The 21,802-nt window shown below is 62.0% G+C and overlaps 1 protein-coding gene across 1 annotated transcript in view; it reads left to right on the plus strand.

Moving 5' to 3' along the window:
• Positions 1 to 21,802, plus strand: part of CASKIN1 (CASK interacting protein 1) — a 155,298-nt gene that overhangs the window by 127,839 nt on the left and 5,657 nt on the right. The window contains exons 11-18 of the mRNA XM_065412256.1: positions 6,973 to 7,080; positions 7,379 to 7,497; positions 8,818 to 8,909; positions 11,281 to 11,359; positions 14,088 to 14,198; positions 16,061 to 16,162; positions 17,168 to 17,306; positions 20,193 to 21,796. Coding sequence (XP_065268328.1) covers positions 6,973 to 7,080; positions 7,379 to 7,497; positions 8,818 to 8,909; positions 11,281 to 11,359; positions 14,088 to 14,198; positions 16,061 to 16,162; positions 17,168 to 17,306; positions 20,193 to 21,796 — 2,354 coding nt within the window. The remainder of the gene's footprint in view (positions 1 to 6,972; positions 7,081 to 7,378; positions 7,498 to 8,817; positions 8,910 to 11,280; positions 11,360 to 14,087; positions 14,199 to 16,060; positions 16,163 to 17,167; positions 17,307 to 20,192; positions 21,797 to 21,802) is intronic.

Here is a 21,802-nt window from a genome sequence, read left to right on the forward strand (position 1 = left end):
GAATCGGGCCCATCGTCAGCAAGAAGCGGCCCCGAGGTGCAGATCTTGGAACTGAGAGAGGTGTTGCGGAAGCCAAGTTCTAGACATGATGTTATGGCTGAAAACAAAACAAAGATCAGTTCAAACCTGTCTGCTTTCAGTGCCGGGACCCCGAAGGCACCAGCACTGGGCTAGCTCAGCAGGAGAGCCAGGCGGTGAAACTGACCGTCGGCTTTCCCAGCCCTGGCTGAGGGAAGTGCACAGAGTCACAGAAACGCATGAGAAGAGGGACGTACACAGCGGGCGCTGTTCTGACCCTTCAGGCTGGAACAATCTGCAGGGTCACTAGTGACCCGGGGAGGGAATGGGGAGTTCTCTGCTGACAGCCTGCCCTGAGAGACAACAATAAATGGGCAATACAGCTAACCCCTAGTGTTAAGAATCCGGAGGCAGGTCCCCCAAATCACCGGATTGGCTTGCAATCGGGAGATTGAACGATCCTAATAATTAATGTGGGGGGGTTTCTTTGCTTTCTGGTTTCAGAGGCCTCGGGGCGCACTCAGATCACATTTCCAGGCTGCAACCACAAGGGCTAGAAACTTCCTTTTTAAAAATGGAAGCTGAGACTCTCCCAGAATCCCGTGACTCCGGGAGCTGGGGCTTTAAGATAGACACCAAATACTGCAAGAATTGGCGCACTGCAAGCGTGTGATAACGTCACAGGGTCCGCATTGCTGCTCTGAGGCCATTGTCATGCCCCTCCTGAGCTCCACAGCTCCCCGCTCTCCGCATTGCTGCCAGGACAGCATGTGCGGGGACTCACCCAGCAATGTCCTGGCTGCACTGTAGGGTGCATGACAGGGGACGTGGAAGCAGTAAAGGGAAAGCCAATTGGCCTGTGGGATCTCTCCTGGTTACCAATGGGCTGCTAGTTTTTTTTTCAGAGAGCCTTCAAGTGCATGTTTGAACAGCAAAGCAGGAAGCAACTCTCAATAATCCGGTGAAGTAATTTGAGATCTAAGGGGCCCGAGTCTGGGGATGTGGGGTGCAAAGGTGACCGGAAATGTACCTTGATACTCTTCTGATCTGGAGCTGGCTTGGTACCCACTTAGAGCAGCATTGACTTGGGCTAGTTGGGCCCAAGTAGCTGCAGCTGTGGATTGGCGTGGCACTGGGATGTCCCTGGCAGTGATGACGGGGTCAATGCTGCCCTGGAGCAATTCCTCCGGGGCTAGACAGGCCGGTAGGAGCTGTGGGCAGCGGAGTAAGGCTGTGCAGTGTTTGGCTGGCGTGCTCATGAGTTGGATTCTGGGTTTGCCTCTTACGCCAGTCGCCGCCCAGGTCTGTGGCTATCTTGGGAGGATTCCGGTACTTAGTGTTTGTATCACCGTAGCACCTAGAGCCCCCATCACGGACCAGGGCCCCGCTGTGCCCGGCGCTGCATGGACCCAGAACGCAAGGCTCCAGCCGCCCTGTTTGCATCACCTAGTGCTGGGAGCCGGGGCCCACTGGCTAAGCCAGGCTGGGTTGGGCTAGCTCTTGCATGGGTGGCTCCGGGCGGTAGGTCACACTTTCCCCTTGGGCAGGCAGTGCTGGGCTGCTGGAGGGTTCCCCGAAAGCTGGTGAGCGCTGATCCCGCTCCAGTGCGTCGGTCTCTGCTACAGAGCGAAATTCCCCCTGGGCCGGTGGCTCTTGCTTCTCTCTGCAAGCTGGGCCGTGCCCTTGTGTCCGCTGCCCGGGGGTCGTGGCTGCGGCGAACCTCTGACCGCCAGCACTCAGCAGCCCTGCAGACAGTGAGGAGAGGAAATGGAGACCCCCACCCTCAGTTCTAGGCAGGGCACGTGTCATTTCCCCAGCTGGAGTGTGCCCGGGGCATGAGTCTAGCACCTGTGCCATGGGATCTTTGATACACTCGGAGGGTCCAGACCTCATTCTTATGTCTCCTTAAAGTAGCTAGTCCAGCAGAAGAGCGCCCCCTAGCGCCATGTCAGGGCACCGCCCTGCAGGTCTCCCCTGCGAGCACTTCCAGTGCCCTCTCTGCGGGGCTTGTAGGAGCTGGCTGGCTCCCCGCGGGAGGCAGCGTGGCTGTCGGGCGCAGTAGCAGTGTCTTCATGTCCCGTCTCTTTGGCCAGTTAAGCTCTTTACGTGCATCTAATCTGCCTGGTTGGTTTGTGAGATGGCAGCCCGGGCAGAGCCTCTTCTCGCTGCAGGCCACATGTGCCGTGCTCAGCGGGGAACCCCAGGCTGGGGACGGCCTGTTAGCTCCTCTCCCTGCCGCTCTCGGGGATGTTCCCTGGTGTGTGCTCCCTGCTGCTGGCCCAGGCCGGGTTGCCCAGCTGGGTTGGTTATGGCTGCACCTAGCAGAGGTCATTTGATCCCTGTGTTCGGCACTGGGGCGACCGCGGCTGGAATCCCCTGTCCAGTGCTGGAGGCCACAGTTCGAGGAGGCGGCTGATGAATTGGAGAGGGCTCGGAGACGAGCCACCAGAACGGTTAAAGGGTTAGAAAACCTGCCTGAGAGTGAGAGACTCCAGGAGCTCCATCTAACGTAGCAAAGGGAGGATTGGGGGTGACTTGATTACAATCTGTAAGCACCTACCAGAGAAACAAAATATTTAATATTGGGGCCCAGCCACCCTGTCCTCACTGCTCATTGGTCATTTCTCCCATCACTGGATGTCTCACTCATCGGTCCCCCGCCTGCTCCGTTACCTCAACCGTGCCTGATGTGCAGACGCCGTGCATGCTCCAGGGGGGCAGGGATGTTGGTGCCTTACGTGTCATGTCTCTGGTCAGTGCTGAGATGACTCCAGAAATTCACCCTCTGGTTGAACATTAACCCACAGAGCGCTCCAGGAGGGAATGGGAACGGGGGTGCCATGGGTGGGAGGGTGCCCTGCTACCCAGGCCATGTCTGCACTGTGCACGGAGGACGTCTGTCAGTCCACCACTGAATTCACGAGGGAAGAACCAAGGCGAGGCGGCTGCGATACTGCTTTGTATGGAGGGAGGAAATGCAGAAAGAACTCACCATAAAATCATGTGGAGGAAAGGCCAATGTGGGGGAGAGGGAGAGCTCAGTGGTTTGAGCATTGGCCTGCTAAACCAAGGGTTGTGAGTTCAATTCTTGAGGGGGCTGTTTAGGGAACTGGGGTAAAAATCTGTCTGGGGCTTGGTCCTGCTTTGAGCAGGGGGTTGGACTAGATATCTTCTACTTCTACTTAGCTGGGTGGGTGCATGCCTAGGCAGCTGCCTGTCATTTTCCCTGTTTAATCTCAGGAAGATTGCACTTCCCTCTTCGCCTTCTCCTTCCACTGGCCATTACTCCGCCATGCTGGCCTACCTGAGTGCTGATGAAGGCCTGGCTAGTGCAGACAAGTTCCATCTCGTTAAAGGCCGTGCTCCTCTCTTTTCAGCTTCCAGCCCTCGTAATGGCTTTCTCACCCTGCACAGTCTGCCCTGCGCTGTAGCCTGTGTGCACACTGAATGCATACAGCTAGCATCTGCAGTGACACCAGCTAGGATGAAATGCACCAGGGCTGTGCTGCTGGGGTCAGGCAGGAGCCCCCCGCTGGGCTGCCGACTCGATTGCTTCTAGTCTCGTGCAGTTAGTCCATGGGTCTGGCAGAGCCCTGGCTATGGCTATAACTAGCCACAGTTGGGTTTTCCAGGTCCTGGGCATTCCAAGAAGCAGGATATTGGGCCACTGACCCCACCTGGAAACAAATGACAGTGATGTTTGTTCCTCTCAGAGGGCTAATAGAGACAGGAGCAGATGAAAGGTTTAAATTCTGGTGCATCAGCATCATACCCGTGGGTCTCAACAAACCTTCCCCTTCCCCGTGGGAGCTGGCAGTCTCTCTCCAGCTGGTTCAGAGCATCACCAGGCCAGGGACATGCTGAGTAATCTCCAGTTTTCTCCATTTCCTTTTTCAACCAGCTTTTCTGTTTCTCTTTCAGGTGCGAGGAAAGAGTTTGCCGAGCCACTTCCCTTTAACTCTGGTTTTCCTGGCGCGGGGGTTGGCAGGGGGATAAGAAATGCATGTTTGTTTGCAGGAATCCCCGGGGGAATGGCTGCATTGAATCTGTGTGCAGTTGGGTTGAGTTGTTTCTCTGGTGTAATCTGCAACCCCCTCGTTGTGTCGCCCTGCACGCGGGGAAATGGCTCTGCTTGTTTTAACCCTCCTGTCTGAGAGCCGAACGCCGCCTGCGCTCTCCACGAGGCTGCTTTCCTCAGTGGCGGCGCACCCCCCCCCCCCAGTGTGACCCACTTTGAAACTCCCTGCTCCATCGTGAACCCTTTGTTAAATCTGCTCCCTCGCTGCTGAGAGATCGGTTTGCAGACCCCACGCGGGGCTCGCTTTACATAACACGCGTGGGCTCCCCCCTACCGGCTCTTCAGCAAACATCACAGTGTGGTGCCCAGAGCTGGGCGCTTTGACATCAGCGGTGCAAAGGGAGCTGCCTTCCCTCCCGCTCCCTCAGACTCAGGGCTAGAGAAGAGGGGTTTCCAGGCTTCTAAGACCAAGGAGCGGCTGAACAAGTCACTGACCGGCCCTTGGAAAGCACAGCGAGCGACTCCTCAGACAAAATGAACACAGGTCTCAGCGGATGAGGAACTTGGGGCCTTGTGGTGTCACTTCCCAATGGCTCCTGTAATCCCAGATGCTCCCCACGGGCTGGATGCAGCTCCCCCTACGCCCACAGGCGTGTGCCTGCCTCCGTGGGCAGTCCCTGTGTAACACCGACAGACCCTGGGCGTTGTCGGGCAGGATCAAACCGGGGACCTCCTGAGCTTAGTGCAGGAGCTACAAGCCAACTGGCTGTTCGTTAGGGCTGTGGCGCAGACTCCTTTAACTCTCTCTCTTTAAGTGGTCGCGGTGCCACTGGATGGGACAGCACCCCACCCCCAGACGGTGTGTGGGTTACACATGCAGTCAGGGAGGGGCAGCACTGGAGCTGGTGGGAGGCCGTGACAGCACTGAGGTCGCTGGGTCGTGACTTGCCCTGGCCAACCACAAGCACTGTGGGTCCAGCACCCCCCCATAAGCAAAGTCGAGCAGATCAGAGCGTTGGGAGGAGGCACCCTCCCTCAGCCCATCGCAGCCACCCTCCAAGCCTCCGTATGGGGAATGCACAAGTCCTGAGCCTCCCCGGGCAGGCGTTGGGCAATGGCCTTTGCTGCCGTTCACTGACCGCCCCGCTGTCTGTGGTGGAGGGGCCAGGCCCCAGCAGGGCTCCCCGGCTCCTCTCCAAGGCCTCTCCCAGGGGTGCTGATCCGCACCCCGAGAGCACGCAGGGCTCCGCCCCTCTAGGCAAAGTGTGGGGGGGTCAGCGCAGCCCCCTGCCAAGCCTGGAGCCCCCAGTGCAGACCAAGCCTGGCCTCTGGGGAGCGGGCAGGGTCTGGAGCAAGGTTCCCAATTCTGGACAAAGAGAATCTGTCCTCCCGGGGCTGCTCTGAGCTAGCAGCCTCCTGGGTCTGCGCGTCCCCGAGTGACGGCCCAGCCCACTGGCTCTGCGCTAGTCAGGATCCGGTTCGCGAGAGACTCCAGCCTTCAATGTCTGTCTCGCCCCCCGTCCCGTCTCCTTGCCATGCCAGGAGGCTCGCTTCGTGAGACCGTTCAGCTCCGTCGTCCCCACTCCCAAATCCGACCTGGCAGCAGCTTCCCACTGGCTGGGGGGGACACGGGCTCTCGCTCCGGGATGACCGGTGAATGTCCGAGGGGGGGGGGGGGGGGAGTCCTACTTTAGCAGGTGGTTGCTGCTCCAGGGTCATGTGGGCCAGGGAGCCAGGCTAGGGCCGGGCCGTGTCAGCCCCTGTCTGGCCGAGGGGTCACCGCAGAGCTGCGGCTGGTGAATTCTAGCACGGTGGCTCGTGGTGATGGGACAGAGCTCTCGGGTCCCTCGTGGCCCCTTTCCCCCAGCTAGCGTCATTGCCTGTGCCCCCCTCCCCCAAACATAGGTTGTGGGGCTGGCTGTGGCAGCTGCCCCATGGCGGAGAAGCAGGTATGAAATGTTCTGGAGCAGGCACGGCCCAGGAGGCGCCCGCCTTCGGTCTGATTCCTGCTAGTCAACCTAAACTGCCCTTCACCCACTGCTCCTCATCCTCTCCCCGTGTGAAAACCTTTTCCATGGCACGTCTCCGATGCCTCCTGAGAGCCAGTGCCGGGGCTGGGGGCTGTCTCTGTGTGCAGCCCCATTGCTGCCGGCTGCACCATGCCATGCTCACCACAGCCCTGGAGAAGCCCGTCCTCCACGCGGTTCTCCCTCGTGCACCCCTGTGGTGAGCTCCGAGCGGGGCCCGCCGGCGCCTGGGGAAATAACCCCTGGGAGCGTAGACTCAGCAGTGCTTGACCAGCTGCCCGCCTGTTCCCCGCTGCAGCCGCTCTCGCTCGGCGCGCGCCTGGTCTCGCACTCCTCGCTGAGGGAAGGGTTCGCTTTACCGGGGGCTGTGGTGTGTGGACGGGTCCTTACAAATGTGTGCCCTGCGCGCTGGCCAAGGGGCGATGGAAGGTCTAGTACCTGCTCCGCCGCCGGGGCTGGGCAACAGGCTGGTTGCCTTGCTGCTCTGCGAGCCGGGCACGCCTGCCCTCCGGTCGGCGGGGAGGGTGCCAGTGCTGTGGGGCAGGGAGAGGAGCTGTTGCAGGGCCCAGCTGCCCTGGAACTTCATGCCAAGGCAGCATCTCCTCCCTGGGCCTGTGGTGTCCATGGGCACAGTGCCTGGCAGTAGCTAGGCTGGGAGGCCGCCCCAGGAGGCCAGTGGGGTTGGTCAGCGGAAGGGGCCACTCGGGGGGCAGCAGGGCAGTGGTTCCGTGCTGTGCCCAGCCAGACTACCTGGGTCACGCAGCTGACGCCAGCCTGAGATTGTTCCCCTGTCACCAGCCTGCGTTCCCAGCAAGTGCCCCCCGCCCCGGGGGCGCGTCTGGGTAAGACTGCACTGGTCCGCACTGCTACCCCCCTTCTCACCGCCACTCTCTCCGCTCTGCTCCAAAGGTTCCCGAGGGTCCGACAGCCCGTCGCATCTGTCGCCGTCGCAGGGCGGATCCGCTGCCACACCGGCTCCGGTGGAAGAGATCTGGGTGCTGCGCAAACCCTTTGCAGGTACAGCCGCCTTTGCATCTCTCTGGCCCCCGTGCCCTGGGAACCGCTGCTTCGGCCCGACGCTGACTGCTGCTGCTGCCCAGCGGCAGGCTGGCGTTCTGCTGCACTCCCCTGCGGTGGTGCTCGTCAGCAGGCTGAGCCGTGCCGACAGGAGGCTCCGAAACACCGGCTGGTGCTGGGGCCCCAAAGCCCGGCCGCGCCCAGCAGCAGGGGGTCCCCGCGGTGTGCGGAGACGTGCCCTGCCAGGTGGTGACAGACGGCCGTCGCCCGCTATCTAACCCTCCCTCTCCGTTGGCAGGTGGGGACCGCAGCAGCCTGGGGAGCACAGGAAGCGTGGCCAGTGCCCGGAGCTCGGGGAGCGGCCAGAGTACGGGAAGTGGCAGCCATGCCCTGCATGCTGGCTCCGAAGGGGTCAAGGTAAAGGCAGCTGGGTATGCGGAGGCAGCAGGTAACCCTCGGCCCCTGTCTCCCCAGGGAGCCCTGCCTGGTGGGGAGCTGGCAGCGGAGCGAGGTGGTCTCCCGTCCTCCCCCACCCTGGAGACGCTCTCAGCGTACGCACCTGATGTAACGAGAACTGCCAGTCCCTCGCCAGGCACCCGCTCCCTGCCTGGGTGCCAGATGGCCCAGAGCGCTCCAGCCCTCTGGCCTGCCCCTGTGCTCTGCCCCATGGACGCTGGGCATGTTCCTGCCCTTCGCTCAGTTTGGAGGGCGAGGCCTGCACGGGGCTTCTGTGTTTGGGTGCCCAGCCCAGCGGGGGCAGGATGACAAAGCAGACGCTAAGCCCTGCACATCCATTGGTCCCCGCCGTGCTCCTGCAGCCTGCTCTGGGCCTGGGGGTTGGGCGCAGAACGCTGGGCCCAGCTGCACTCCGGTTCTGCCTACTGCAGCCCTCCCCTAACGGGCTTTGTGCTCTCCAGCACCATCCTGGCCCTCCATCCCGCTGGCCTGCCCCTCTCTGAGGCTGTCCATTGGGAGTGGCACCAGGGCTGACTTTGGGGGTAGGAGATCCATCCTATGCGGGCTGCTCTGTCCTTCCCTTCCCTGCACCTTCTCCATGGGCAGGGCCGGCTCGAGGGTTTTTGCCGCCCCGAGCGGCGCCAAAAAAAAAAGCAAAAGCCGCGATCGCGATCTGCGGCGGCACTTCGGCGGGAGGTCCTTCGCTCCGAGCGGGAGTGAGGGACCATCCGCCGAATAGCTGGACGTGCCGCCCCTCTCCGGAGTGGCCGCCCCAAGCACCTGCTTGGCAAGCTGGTGCCTGGAGCCGGCCTGTCCATGGGGCAGAGGGTCCCCAGGCTGCTGCTGCAGCTGGCTGGGCTCTGCTGCCTCTACTCAGCCACTCGGCCCCTGGCTCCAGACGCCTGCCCTCCCCCCAGGACTCTGGAACCACCGGGCAAGGGGGCCATGCTCTGGGTAAGCAGGCCGAGGGGGCCCCTCCCTGCTCCCCGTGGCTGCGGGAGGCTGGGGCTAGGTGTGCGGGAGGCTGGAATTGGGGTGTCCCGGATGGAGCTGCAGCTCCTGCCATCACTTGCTGGAGGCGAAGCACCATCTGTGCTGTGAGCTGTGTTCTCACACACTCCCTGCTGCATCCAAAATCTGCTGCGCCCCTCCCTGCCCGCCCGCGCCTCCGGCTCCGGCTGCCGCAGCGTTAGCAACACAGAGTCTCTGGCTCCTGACAGGCCCCCCTCCCCACCCCCCTCTCCCTCCCCATTTTTTACCCGTGGTGGTGTATTTTTTCAGCTGCTGGCGACGGTCCTGTCCCAGAAGGCGTCGGTGCAAGAGTCCGTGGTGGGTGATGGGCCGGGCAAGGCCCTGGAGTCTCCTGCAGGTGCGTGGCTGGCGGCTGCCTGGCCGCTCGGAGCAGGGCTGACCCTTGGTACCTACGAGGGCTTGGCGTTGATTTTTTTGCTCCTGTTGCCCAAGAGGAAAGCGCGTGGGTAAAATGACGCTCTCGCCTTTCTGCTGCTGCCAGGCCTTCTCCTGCTTCGGTTAGTCGGGGGCCGGGGGGCTGGGGAGGGCGAGGGGGTGTCCTGGTGTGGGCTCCACCTCCAGGCTGTGGGCCTGGCCACGCTCCAGGCCCACCGAGGGAGCGAGGGGCAGCCCGCGGCCCGCAGGCTCGGCGCTGCTGCCAGAGCCGTCTGTTGGTCGCCGGTCCCTGCGTGCCAAGCAGCATCGTGTGTGGTGTGTGTGTATGACTGGTGTGTGTGCACGCATGATTGAGGTGCATTGGGGTGTGTGTGTGTGTGCACGGGGTTGGGGTGGTGGTGTGTGTATGATTGGTGTGTGTGTGTGTGCGGGGTTGGGGTGGTGATGTGTGTATGATTGGTGTGTGTGTGGGGTGTGTGTGTGCGTGGGGGGGGGGTTGGAGGTGTGCGTGGTTGGGGTGTGCATGTGCGTGTGATTGGTGGCTGTGTGCCGTGGTGGTTGGGGTGTGTGTGTGTATGGGGGGGCTGGGGTATGTGGTGTATGTGTATGGTTGGTGTATGTGTGTGGAGGGGTGTGGGGGGATGGGGGTGCATGTGTGTGGGGGGGTTGGGGGGTGCGTGTGTGTGGTTGGTGCATGTGTGCCGTTGTGGTGTGTGTGTGATTGATTGGTGTGTGCATATGAGTGTGATTGGTGTGTGTGTGGCACGGTGGTGTGTGTATATACGATTGGTGTGGATGGGGGGTTGGGGTGGGGGTGGTTGGGTGTGTGGTTGGGGTATGTGTGTATGGTGTGTGCGTGTGTATACGATTGGTGTGGGTGGGGGGGTTGGGGTATGTGTGTGGTTGGGGGGGTGCGTATGGTGTGTGCATGTGTATAGTTGGGGGTGGGGGTGGTTGGTGTGTGTGTGTGTGTGTGTGTGTGTGTGTGTGTGTGGTGTGGGGGGATGTGTGAGGGGTGGGGCGGGGGTGGGGGTTGCTGCTCACCTCCATGCTGGAAGCATCCAGCCATTTTACCAGCCCGATTGCAAAGTGCTTAACTTGGGCTGCAGGTTCCCCGGGGGCTGGGAACTCGGCCGAGCCGGCAGCTCGTGCCCGTCACTAAACCCTTCGGCTTCCCTCCCCTGCCCTGGCTGCCGCCCCACGGCACTGCTAGAACGAGCGGTGGGAGTTCTCAGCCGGGCCCCAGGAGCTCCCACGGCTGGCTGCTGGCACGCAGGGGGAGGGGAGAGCAGCCCTAAGCCGAATGCCGTAATCCCTGTGGGTCAGAGCCACTCCCTCCTCTGGACCTGGAGCTCCCCAAACCTGAGGAAAGAGCTAGGCTGGGGGTGCTGAGCAAAGCCCCCCAGCAGGGCACCGCCGTGGTAACGGGGCTGGAGAAGGGCCGGTTTCCAGTCGGAACGTCCTGGCCTTTGCGCTCTGGTCCAGGGCCAGTGCCCAAAAAGCAGCGTCAGACCCAGGGCCCCGGGGCCGTTCTAGGGTCTGATACGCGGCTCTCCCCACGGCGTCAGACCCAGGGCCCCGGGGCCGTTCTAGGGTCTGATACGCGGCTCTCCCCAGGGCGTCAGACCCAGGGCCCCGGGGCCGTTCTAGGTCTGATACGCGGCTCTCCCCAGGGTGGAGGGCGGGTGCACTGCACCCGTGGCAGGCCGGCACCCTGGCTCTTGTCGGGTTCATGTCTTGTCCTGACATGGCCTAGGACAGTGACAATCAGACTGAGGCAAGTGGCACATGATGTTACACCACTGTGTGATTGGTTAATAACTTCGATTGGTTAATAATTCAATCAGCAGGCTTTTACTGTGTTATTACCCAATTGTAGTGGATAAAATAATAATGCTTGGGCAGTCATTATGCTGTGGGAATCTGTAGCACCGGAGGAAGTGGGAGGAAACGGAAATGCCGCACTCTGCTCTTACTCCAGATCTCCCCATTTATGGGAGGATCCCCAAGCACCCCACAGACATGAATGGGTTCTACAGGAAAGGCGCCCATTGCTGAAATGCAGCCACCACTGGGGAGGAGCTTGGCAGCCACGCCGCACAACAATTTAGGACAAGTGAGAGAGTGTTCCTCATCCAGTTGGACCTACAGGGGAATTGGGTCTCCCGTACTGTCCTGGGGCCAGGACCCCCAGGCTGACACCCCAGACAGAAGTGCCGTGGGGTCTTTAATGTTTACATCCTGCAAGGCCTCTGCAGGGCCTGCCAGTGCAGCGTTCCCAGCTGCTCTGACCGTTCCCTTTGCCTGCTTTGCAACAGGTTCGTCTCGGACTCAGAGCCTGGCCAGTTCTCCCTACGCCGGGCAGCCACCCGCTGAGCAGCAGCTGAAGAAGATAGAGCCGATGTCAGAAGGGAAGGTAAGAAGGTGGGAGCCCACCTGGCAGCTGATTGAATCCAGCCGGAAGGGGGAACGGGCCTTTAACACGAGGCAGCCCCCATCTGCCAGGCTCGCTCGGTGCGAGGGAAGTGACTGGCAGGCCAGTGTCACAGCCCAGCTCGCCCCGGCCCTGGCCGGCTTGTCCTGGCTCACATGCAGCTCGATTTTAGCGATCACTCCCTTTTCCGGCGAGTGGCAGAGAGAGCTGCCCCCTGCCCTCCGAGTCAGGCTCTGATGCACTCGCTCTGTCCGCCGCCTGCGTAGGGTGGCCAACTTTCTAATCGCCCAAACCTGAACACCCTTGCCCCACTCCTGCCTGCCCCTTCTCCGGGCCCCGCCCCTGCTCACTCCATCCCCCCTCCCTCCGTCGCTTGCTCTCCCCCACCCGCACTCACTTTCACCGGGCTGGGACAGGGGGAGGGGGGGAGGGGTGCAGGCTCCGGGCGGCACTTACCTCGGGCGGCTCCCAGAAGCAACCGCCATGTCCGGCTCCTAGGCTCAGAGGTGGCCAGGTGGCTCTGTGCCCTGCCCCTGCCTGCAGGCGCCTCCCCCGTAGCTCCCATTGGCTGCGGTTCCCGGCCAATGGGAGCTGTAGAGTCGGTGCTCAGGGCTGGGGCAGTGCGCAGAGACCCCCTGGCTGCCCCTGCGCCTACCAGACTTGCCGGTTGCTTCCGGGAGCCGCGCAGAGCCAGGGCAGGTAGGGAGCCTGCCTTAGCCCCACTGCACCGCTGACCGGACTTTTAGCGGCCTATTAAAATCTCCTGGATGGCTTTCAATAGTCACCGGGAGATCGATGCCGATTCCGGGAGACTCCCAGCCAATCCGGGAGACTCCTAGCCAATGAGTCATGACCAGGCAGCTGGCGATCTGCCCGCTGGGGCTCCGGGGTGGGCTCTCAGATGGCCAGGTGAGGAAAAACCTTCCCCGCACAGGATGGGCCACTTGCTTTGTGGAAGATGCGAGCTGGCCCGGGGCACAGCGGATGTGCCTGCAGGGGGCACTGCGTTGAGGGAGTTCTGCCCCCTGGGATTCTCCCCTGGCTTAATTTTCCGAGGCAGGACCTGTACTTGCCCGGCGTTCACCTCCTCCCTTTTCCTGGAAGCAGGGTCCTCTCTCTGCAGCGGCCCATGCCCAGGACCATGGCCTCAGCTGGGGAACGGTGCAGCGGGAGCTAGTGAGGTCCCGTGGGCCGCTCCTGTTGCGTTCTCCCCACCTGAGTTCACGTGCGGTTCGGCGGCCGCCCAGTGGGCAGCTCTAGATGCTGTTCGGGTGTCACAGGAGAGTGGCTTATCGTCGACTCTCACCTTGGAGCTATTTATTATTAATGGCAGTGGCTCCCCCGTCCCAATCCGGCACGCTGCCCCGCACAGGTCACCCCACTGAGGTCAGGGGTCACCGGGCAGAACCCACGCAGCGTGGCCAACTCCGAAATTCGCAGATCATGAGATTGCAAAATGATATTGTGTTGGGGTCTGTCGTCTGATTGCCGCCCCCCCAGGGGGCGTGGGGTGGTCGCAGCACTGCCCCCTCGCCCAGGTGTGTCGAATGCCAGGATATGGGCTCTCGCTGGGGAGCCCAACTCAGATCAAATCACACAGCCTTTATCAATCGCCGCCTGGGGGTGCAGAGCTCCCAGCTTCTCCCCAGCCCCACATCCTAATTCGGTATGTGCCCAGCCCCACAGCTGCCCTTCCCCCAGCCCAGCAATTCTGCCCCCCAATCCCTACATCTGTCCCTTTGGCAGCTCCAGAGGTTCTGGTGTTGCGGGGACGGGGGGCAGTTTGACCCATTGCTCACGGCGAGGGGGGCTCTGGAGAGGAAGTGGGCCCTGCGAGCGGCTCTCAGTGCGGGAGTGCAGGTGGGAGTCGGGGCTGGCTCTGCGCAGGGCAGGGGGATGCCATGTGCTGACTGCATTGTCTGCAGCCCTCGGCTCAGCCGTCACATCTCGGCAGCGGCACGGCGGGGTCCCCTCCCCGGAACCACCGTTCCGGCGCCCGGGGCGAGAGTCGCACGTTGGCTGAGCACCTCAGACAGCTTCCCTCGTTGTGCTGCCACCTGCGCTTCACAGCTTCCCGGGGCGGCGGGACTGCAAAGGAGCAGGCTGCGAGGAGACTGGCACGACGGGGTGCAGAGAGCACAGGGGCGGGCAGGGACCTGGGGCGCGCTGGGGAATTGCGGGCTTCCGAAGGGCCTCTCCGTGCTGGGCTGAGGGAGGGGGAGGAAATGCTGCTCGGTCTGTCTCCCTGCTGGAGTGATTCTCGGGGCTGGTGACGGGGTGAATGACTCGCCTGCCTCTTGCTATGAGGCCCCAGGGCAGAAGGGGACCATCTAGCAAATCTCCTACAGGCTCCTTCATGTCCCAGGGAGTTCCCCAGGCTCCTGCCCCTCTTCCATTCAAAGGGCTGCAGCCCAGGGGAGAAGCTGGGGTCAGGCACCTGTCACAGACTCAGCCTGGAGGTTCTTTCCTTGCTAAATCCTGCAGGTGGCTGGGCTCTCGCCTCTCCTGCCCATGGGGGTTACAGCCGGGAGCCTCTGGGCTTTGCCTGACTGCAGCTCCCTCTCCCCCAACTGCTGGGTCTAGGGAGGCAGCCCATGGGGTGGTGGGTGGTGTACGAGGATTGGCTGGGTGCCGGCTGGGTTGGCACTGCCTGCGCATGCTGCCGTCTGGCTGGGCAGTGCCAGTGACCCCCGTTCTGCCTCGCCCCCAGAGCTCCGAGGCCGTGTACCAGTGGCTCTGCAAGTTCCAGCTGCAGCTGTACGCGGCCAACTTCATCAATGCCGGGTACGACATCCCCACCATCAGCCGGATGACGCCAGAGGTGAGGCCGGGAGGGAGCGGAAGGGCGAGGGGCCTGATCCTGCTCCCACTGAGCTCTCCTTGCAGTGGCACGGGGTTGGGCCCAGAGAGAGAGCAGAGACCCCTTAGGTGAAGGGCGGAGGAGGGGCTGCAGGACGGGCTGGGAGGCTCTGTGACGTGGGGTGGGACGTCGGGCCTGGATCGAACGGCAAGTAGCGGCACTCGTGGGCAGCACGCCCAGCTTTGCTGGCTCCCGGCCTTCTAGACGGTAAAAGGGAAAGGGGATCGTTCCAGACCCAGCTGAGTGGTACGGGGGGAGGAGGAGCTGGGAGCTGTGCCAGGCCTGGGGCGGGTGCGGCGCTCATGGGCAAATCCAGGCTGAGCTCCCATCTTTGCAGACGAGTTAAGATCCCCACTTCGGCGCTTAGCCCCCCAGAGCTGCTGGGACAGGCCCATGTCTCTCCCCCACCCCCCTCGGCACACGCCTGTGGCCGGGTGGGGGGCTGGTGTGTGAGGAGTGCCAGGAGGGGCCAAGGGCGGCTCTGCATGGGGGGCTGGTGCCCTGGCCCCACCCCCTGGTGTCGCCGTGCTGCAGCAGCATTACCAGCGCCTGGGTGGGCACAGAGTCCACGGGCGCTGGGCGCTCTCACAGGGGACGCTCCGGGCCTCTCCGAGGCGCTGAGTCCCCACAGCTCACACTGTGGTTGATCGCAGGCCAGCAGCGTCCCATTGAGCTCGGAGCAGCACCCAGAAGGGCTTGTCCCAAGCTGACGGGTGCCGGGCTGGGGCCCCCGTGAGCTGCTGGCGGGTGGGCTGGGACTGGCCCCGAGGACAGCTCTGAGCGGCTGGGCTCAAGCTCCATCCTGAGGCTCCCAGCCCTGCCGCACTCCCCTAGCGGCCTGGTGATGTGGGATGGCACGTCGCAGGGCTGCTCCAGCCGCAGCTCTGGGGGCGTTTCCCGTTCTCACCAGAACCTGGGGCATGATCCCGGCAGGGTGACTGGGCGGGGACCCCTCAGCCTGCCCTGAGAACACGGGGGCGAGGGAGCTAGCCCTCCTCCCCTGGTCTCCGGACCTAGAGCAGCTTTAGAGCTGACGCTGGGTGTCCTGGCTCCAAAGGACGGCTGAGCTGAGCTCTGCCCTTCCAGCCGGAGTCCGCCTGTGTGTGATGTTGGGGGAATGCCACGGGACCCAATTTGTTCACTCCTAGCAGTGCGGTAGCATCCAACGGCCTCTTGTGGGTGGGGCTCCTCTGCTCTGGGTGTGGTGTGTGTGTGTGCGCACACACACACATGCAATCTCTGCCCTGCAGAGCGTGCCCTTAGCTTTGCCAAGCCAGAGCCTTCCTTCCCACTAGGAGAATGCCGTTTGGATTGGTTTCTCATCTCCACGGAGAAGATCAATGTTTATTGTGAAGCATTTTTTCATTTGTATCGATTTTAAGTTGGGGGGAATTATCGGGGGTGTGTGTATGGAGGTCAGGCAATGGGGGAGGGTGTCAGACCATAATTATTGAATGACGATAGCTGTTGAGACCCAAAAAGTTAAAACTTTGTAACTGTTAAAATGCCAACACGTCGCATGTCCACGTGCACAAAGTCATTAGCCTCGCGCTCTAACGAGTTCTCAACCTGCATTGCTCTCACTTCTCCTGTCTGCTGCTCTCCGTGGGGCTCACTGGAAGTATTGTTGTGGGTTTGGGTGTACAGTGAAATCGCCATTTACCAATAAAAACCTCACCCTTCCAAGCTTACTCCCACGCCCCTTGTAACGGAGAGGTGGCCTGCGTCGGCTGACGGCCTGCGCTCTTCTGCGGGGGCTGCCAGCGCCGCACGGCTAGGCCCTGCTTGTGCGGTGAAGGTGACGGTGTCTGTCTGTGCCCTAGGACCTCACCGCCATCGGCGTGACGAAACCCGGACACAGGAAGAAGATCACCTCGGAGATCAACAGCCTGAACATCCCCGAGTGGCTTCCGGAGTACAAGCCGGTACGGCTCCCCCAGCTCGCTCCCTGCCTGTCAGCTTTGCCCTGTTGGCAGGTTTCCCTATGGGGCATGGGGTCGCCGGACTAACCACCCCAGGGTGTACCTACCTCACCTCTCCCACCCTGGGATGGCCTGTGGCTCTTTAACTGCTGGAGATAGGTGAGGCCTGGACCCCGTCTCCTTGCCATGTGGGTTTGGTCCCCGTGTTGCAGCCTGTTTTGTTTGGGACAGCGTCCTGGTGCAGCGTGGAAGGGCCCTCTCCCGGCGCATTCAGAGGTTCCAGTCCTCTCCCAGAAAGCAGTGAATGCTGTCCACCCAAGAGAGGAGCTTTGCCTGGATCTCCCCCGAGCCCTGAGCACAGGTCTGGGTGCCCTGTCCTGGAGGGGACCCCGAGAAATGCAGGGGAAATGGCTCCGGGGCGCTGGATTGATCGGGATGCTAAGGAAGGGGGAGTCCAGGGGCTAAGCCATCTCCAAGTGAAGGGGATGGAGCACGAGGCTGGAACTAGGAGGAGAGGGAGAGTTTAGGCGGAGTCTGAGGAAACCCCCTCGTGGTGCAGTCCTGTCCCATGGGAAGGGGTGGGAGCCCTGAACTAGACTGAACAATGTGCTGGAGAACGGAGCCCGGGCAGGGTCCTGCAGTGAGGCTGAGCTAGTTGGGCCCAGTTCGCTGCTGTCGTGCGCTTTGGCTCAGGGTATCCTGAAAGGCCAGGGGCCCGATTCGCTGCTGCCTGGCACCTTGGGCGCGGTTCGCAGCCGGGCAAGGCGGGTGCACAGACCTGAACGCTGGCACGTGGTGCTGGTGCACATAGATGCACAGCAGACTCGGGCCCCAGGAGCAGGAACGTCATTGGCTAGATTATAAAGCTCTCGGCTGCAGTAACCTCAGGGGAAGGGGGGGTGTGTTAATGCCAGGTCATGGCATAGGTATTGCCCCCACGCTGTCCCTTTAAATGGTGTCGGGTCCGGGCCAAAGCACCGTTCTCCCTTTGCCTCCTGCCCCCTGTAGGCCAACCTGGCTCTCTGGCTCTCCATGATCGGCCTGGCCCAGTACTACAAAGTCCTGGTGGAGAACGGCTACGAGAACATCGACTTCATCACGGACATCACGTGGGAGGATCTGCAGGAGATCGGGATCACGAAGCTGGGTAATGCGGGGCTGGGCATTGGCACTGGAATGGAAGGGCTCCCCGAGGTGGGGAGGGGATTCTCATACCAGAAGCTAGGCTCAGAGGATGCTGTGGCACCCTGGGGTGCACCTAGGCCTCGCCTCTCCCACCCTGTGCTGTGCTCTGTTAACCCCTGGTGTGCCGTACCTTGCTTCACACCCAAAGCCTGCAGCGTCCAAAGCAGGGCCAGGCTGTCTATTAGAGCAGCTGCAGGGCTCACAGCACCTTCCCGCTTGGCCATGTAAGGATGTTCCTTAGCTCTGGCATCCTCCCGACCTCCGGGGATCTTGTGTGCCATGAGCCGGTGCCTGGACTTCACTGCTCCCGGTGCCATGAATCAGGAGCCGCCTGCAGCTGCCGTGACATGCAGGACTCACCGCTCCCGTTGTGGTTACTTTTGCAGCCTGACATTTCTGCATGCGGTGACTGATTCCTTCCCTGCCCCAGGTGCCCGCGTCAGCGAGAGGTGCCCGGTCGGAACACGAATGCCCAGTGAAGACCTGGGATGGTGGATGCTATTGCAGCATGTGTGCTGTGCCTCCAGGGGACCTGGAGAATGGGGCCCTTGCTGTAGAGGGAGGAAAACAGACAGAGGCCCTTGTATCTTGGTTACCACACGCACCCTGTCGACTTGGCCGACATCCCAGTGCAGCTTGGGCACAATCCCATTGAAGTCAGCCCAGTTGCACCCGGGGGAACTTGGCCCAGAGCCGTGTAGCCGTGTATTTACACCGCTATCGCAATGCGGGTCAATTTCCCTATGTAGACAAGCCCCAGATTGTACACTGCTGGCTCCTAGATAACGCACAAGCCACACCATGCGAGCACCCAGTGCGATGCCGTGGCCAGACGGGCAGGTGTGACGCTTGACTAGAGAAACACGGGAGCAGGGAGGTGATTTTACCCCTGTGTGCAGCATTGGTGGGACCGATCTTGGCATGCTGAGCCCAGGTCAGGCGTCCCCAATTTAAAAAGGATGTTGACCAATTGGCGAGGGGGCCGAAAAAAGCCACAAAACGGATTGGTGGGGCGGAGAGAATGGCGGACAGCGAGAGACTCAAAGAGCTCAATCTCTAGCTTACAGCAGGACGGTCAAGAGGTGATTTGGTTATAGTGTCAGCTCAGTGACAACATACCGGCTGCTAAAGGGCCTTCAATTTAGCAGAGAAAGGCAGAGCAAGAACCAGTGGCTGGAAGCCAGGCAAATTCCCATTAGAAATAAGGCAGAGTGAGGGAGATTAAGCAGTGGAGCAAACTCCCAAGGGAAGTGGTGGATTCTCTAACATTAAAGGTGACATTAAAGCCACCAGTGCAGAGAGCACGTGCAGTTGGTTGTTAGTGGAAATTGGTGGCGGGTTAAGTCCCTGAGTCAGTCTCTGGGTTTTTGACATATTCATGCAAGTAACCTCAGGTTTAGGAAGTAAGGTAGCGATGCCATCTGTAGTGAGCGCGGTCTCTGGTCCTGGCCGGCTCTGGGCGGATCGCTACGCTTTGCACCCGCGTGGCGATGGGACGGCCGAGGCCAAGAACAACCAAACTGAGCAAGGCAGCCGAGGTGGGTTTGCGGGGGAGGAGAGATCAGGGTTCATAACGGCGCTTGGAGCACGTAAAGGAGCAATGCCTGGAGATAGCGGGCGTGTATAGCTCCCGGAGATTGAGAAGCCAGCTAATGGCGGCTCTGTGAGCTCAGATGGGAGCTAGAAAACCCATCAGCCTCCCCTCTGCTGGGAGAGATTCTCCTGTCAAGGGCCCCCGTGGCTGGCTGCCTTCCTGCTCACCAGAACCGCCAGTTGCTTCAGTTAGGGGGGTTGTTGCTTCACCCCAGATCTCCCCCTGCCTAGCCGCTGGGTGCTACGCAGTGATTCCCAGCAAGAATAGTCCCCACGCAGCCGGGAAACAAACAAAACGGTTAAAGGGCTGGAAGTGTTGGCTCAAATCCAGCCCCGGGGTCGGGGTCAGTGGGAACCAGCTGTTGCAGGACCTAGGGGGGCAGCCTGGCTTCCAGGAGAACCCCTGCGCTGTGCTGACGGAAACGGGCTGCTGGGAGGGAAGGATTTTTAAAGGAGTTGGGCGCGCAGGCCTAAATCAGTAGGCCTGATGTGCCTAACTCCCTGAGGCCCCTTTGAGAGCCCCTCCCTGCAGCAGAGCGGGGCTGTGCCTGAGGGCTGGAAAGGGGAAGGGCGAGACCCCGAAGGGACGGACATGTCTGTGCAGAACAGGAAGAGCCAGAGCTGGGGTAGCCAATGCTAACTCAGCTGTTGGCAGGGACATTAAACCTCCTGCTTCAGGGCTTTAGCCAAACGCCGCCTGTTAGAGACCAGGATGAGACCTAGTATGGGGGGCAGGTTCTCCCACATCCACTCCTGCGGGGGACCCTGCACCTCACTCTGAAGCAGCCAGACACAGGATACTGGGGGAGATGGACCGTGGGTCTGATCTACTGGGGCAGTCCCTAGGTTCCTATGAAATCATTTCTGGTTTAATGATCTAAGGAGTCCTTCATCGGGGGCCACCTGGGTCAAATCTGCTTTCATGTCACCAGTGGAACTCCAGAGAACTCGACTGACACCAGTCAGGGGCCCCCCAATGTGTCTCTAACCTGGCAGTCTCCTTTTAGTTAAAACACCTTAAAATACACAGCCCCGGTTAAGCTGCCAAGGCCCCCCCCTCCCCCCGATGCTCTGTGGGAGACAAGCGCTCGCTCAGGGTGTGGGCATGGCTGGGTTGGGCCGAGACAGCCGTCCCGGGGGAACGAGCGTCACTATCCACGGGCCAGCACCGGGGCCTGTGGGTTTGCTGGTGGGACGAGTCGCTCCCCATTGGTTAATGCCCCCTTGTGCCATGTGTCCCCTCCCCCCCTTTCAGGCCACCAGAAGAAGCTGATGCTGGCGGTGAAGAAGCTGGCAGAAATCCAGAAGGCCGAGTACGTCAAGTACGAGTCGGGGACCCTGAAGAAGAAAGCGCCCCAGTCTCTGGACGTGCTGGCCATCGAGTCCCCCCAGCAGGAGAACGCCGAGTGCCAGTCTCCCAAGATGACCACCTTCCAGGACAGCGAGCTGAGCAACGAACTGCAGGTGGCCCTCACGGGCACGGGCGAGGCACCCGAGGGCCAGGAGAAGCAGGCGAACCACGTGGCACATATCCGGGACGGAGCAGGCTACCGGGGCCCCTCCTCCAGGCACGTGCATGAGAACAGCCTGAGCGGCCGGGCCAAGCACATAAGCAGCTCCCAGGAGCTGCTGGGGGACGGGCCCAAGGGGCCGAGCGCAGCCATGTCCAAGAGCCAGGAGTACCTGACGGAGGAGGTGAAGGAGGGGCCCCCCAGTATGCCCAAGGAGGTCAGGCCCATGCGGCACGGGCACACCGTCAAGAGAGCCAGCGTGCCCCCGGTGCCAGGCAAGCCCAGGCAGTCATTCCCCCCGGCCGGAGGGCGCTTCACCCCACCGCAGACGCCCACCAAGCCGCGGCCGTCCTCGCCCCAGACGCTCATCGTGCCCCACGCCACGGCCAAGGTCAAGCCCACGCCGCAGCTCCTCCAGCAGGCTGACCGCCCCATGTCACCCCGGTCCCTGCCTCAGTCCCCCACCCACAGAGGCTTTGCCTACGTCATGCCGCAGCCCGTGGAGGGCGAAAGCCTCGCCGGGTACCCACCGGGCCCCGTGGCACAAGGAGTCCCAGTCCTGCCGGTCTCGGTGCCCGTGCTGTGCCTGCCGCCGCAGAGCGGGGAGGCAGAGGAGGAGCTGGGCAGGCCGAAGAAGCGTGCGCACAGCCTGAACCGCTACGCCATGTCCGACAGCGAGCAGGAACGGGATGAGCTGCTGGTGCCGGACGCCGGGCCCTACGCCACAGTCCAGCGGCGGGTGGGCAGGAGCCATTCGGTGCGGGCCCAGTCGGGCGGAGACAAGAATGTCAACCGCAGCCAGTCTTTCGCCGTCAGGCCCAAGAAGAAGGGGCCGCCCCCGCCGCCCCCCAAGCGCTCCAGCTCTGCCATCTCCAGCACCAACATGGCCGACGACTTCAGCAAGGAGGGGGAAGGGGACGCACCCGGCGGGGAGGATGAGGAGGGGCAGGAGAGTTACCGGGAGCAGCGGCGTGCGAGCGACGTGGGGGGCAGCGTGGACACAGGCAGCGCGGGCAGCGTGAAGAGCATTGCCGCCATGCTGGAGATGTCCTCTATTGGCGGGGGCGCCCGGGCGTTGGCCCTGCAGAAGCCTCACCCAGGAGGAGGAGGGAAGGGACCCGAAGGCTACTACCTGCACCCTGCTGGCGCCATGCACCTGGCCAGCCCGGAGCATTCCCGCGTGGCCGCCGTCCTGGCCACTGTGAAGCACAAAGACGCCATCGGCCTGGACGGGGAGGTGGTGAACCGGCGCAGGACCATCAGCGGCCCCGTGACCGGCCTCATCGCGGCTGCCCGCAGGGAGCGCTCCGACAGCATCAGGTCGGACACGGGCAAGGACGGTGGCCCGGTGGAG

Source organism: Emys orbicularis, chromosome 10, assembly GCF_028017835.1.
Source record: "Emys orbicularis isolate rEmyOrb1 chromosome 10, rEmyOrb1.hap1, whole genome shotgun sequence".
Lineage (NCBI taxonomy): Eukaryota > Metazoa > Chordata > Testudines > Emydidae > Emys > Emys orbicularis.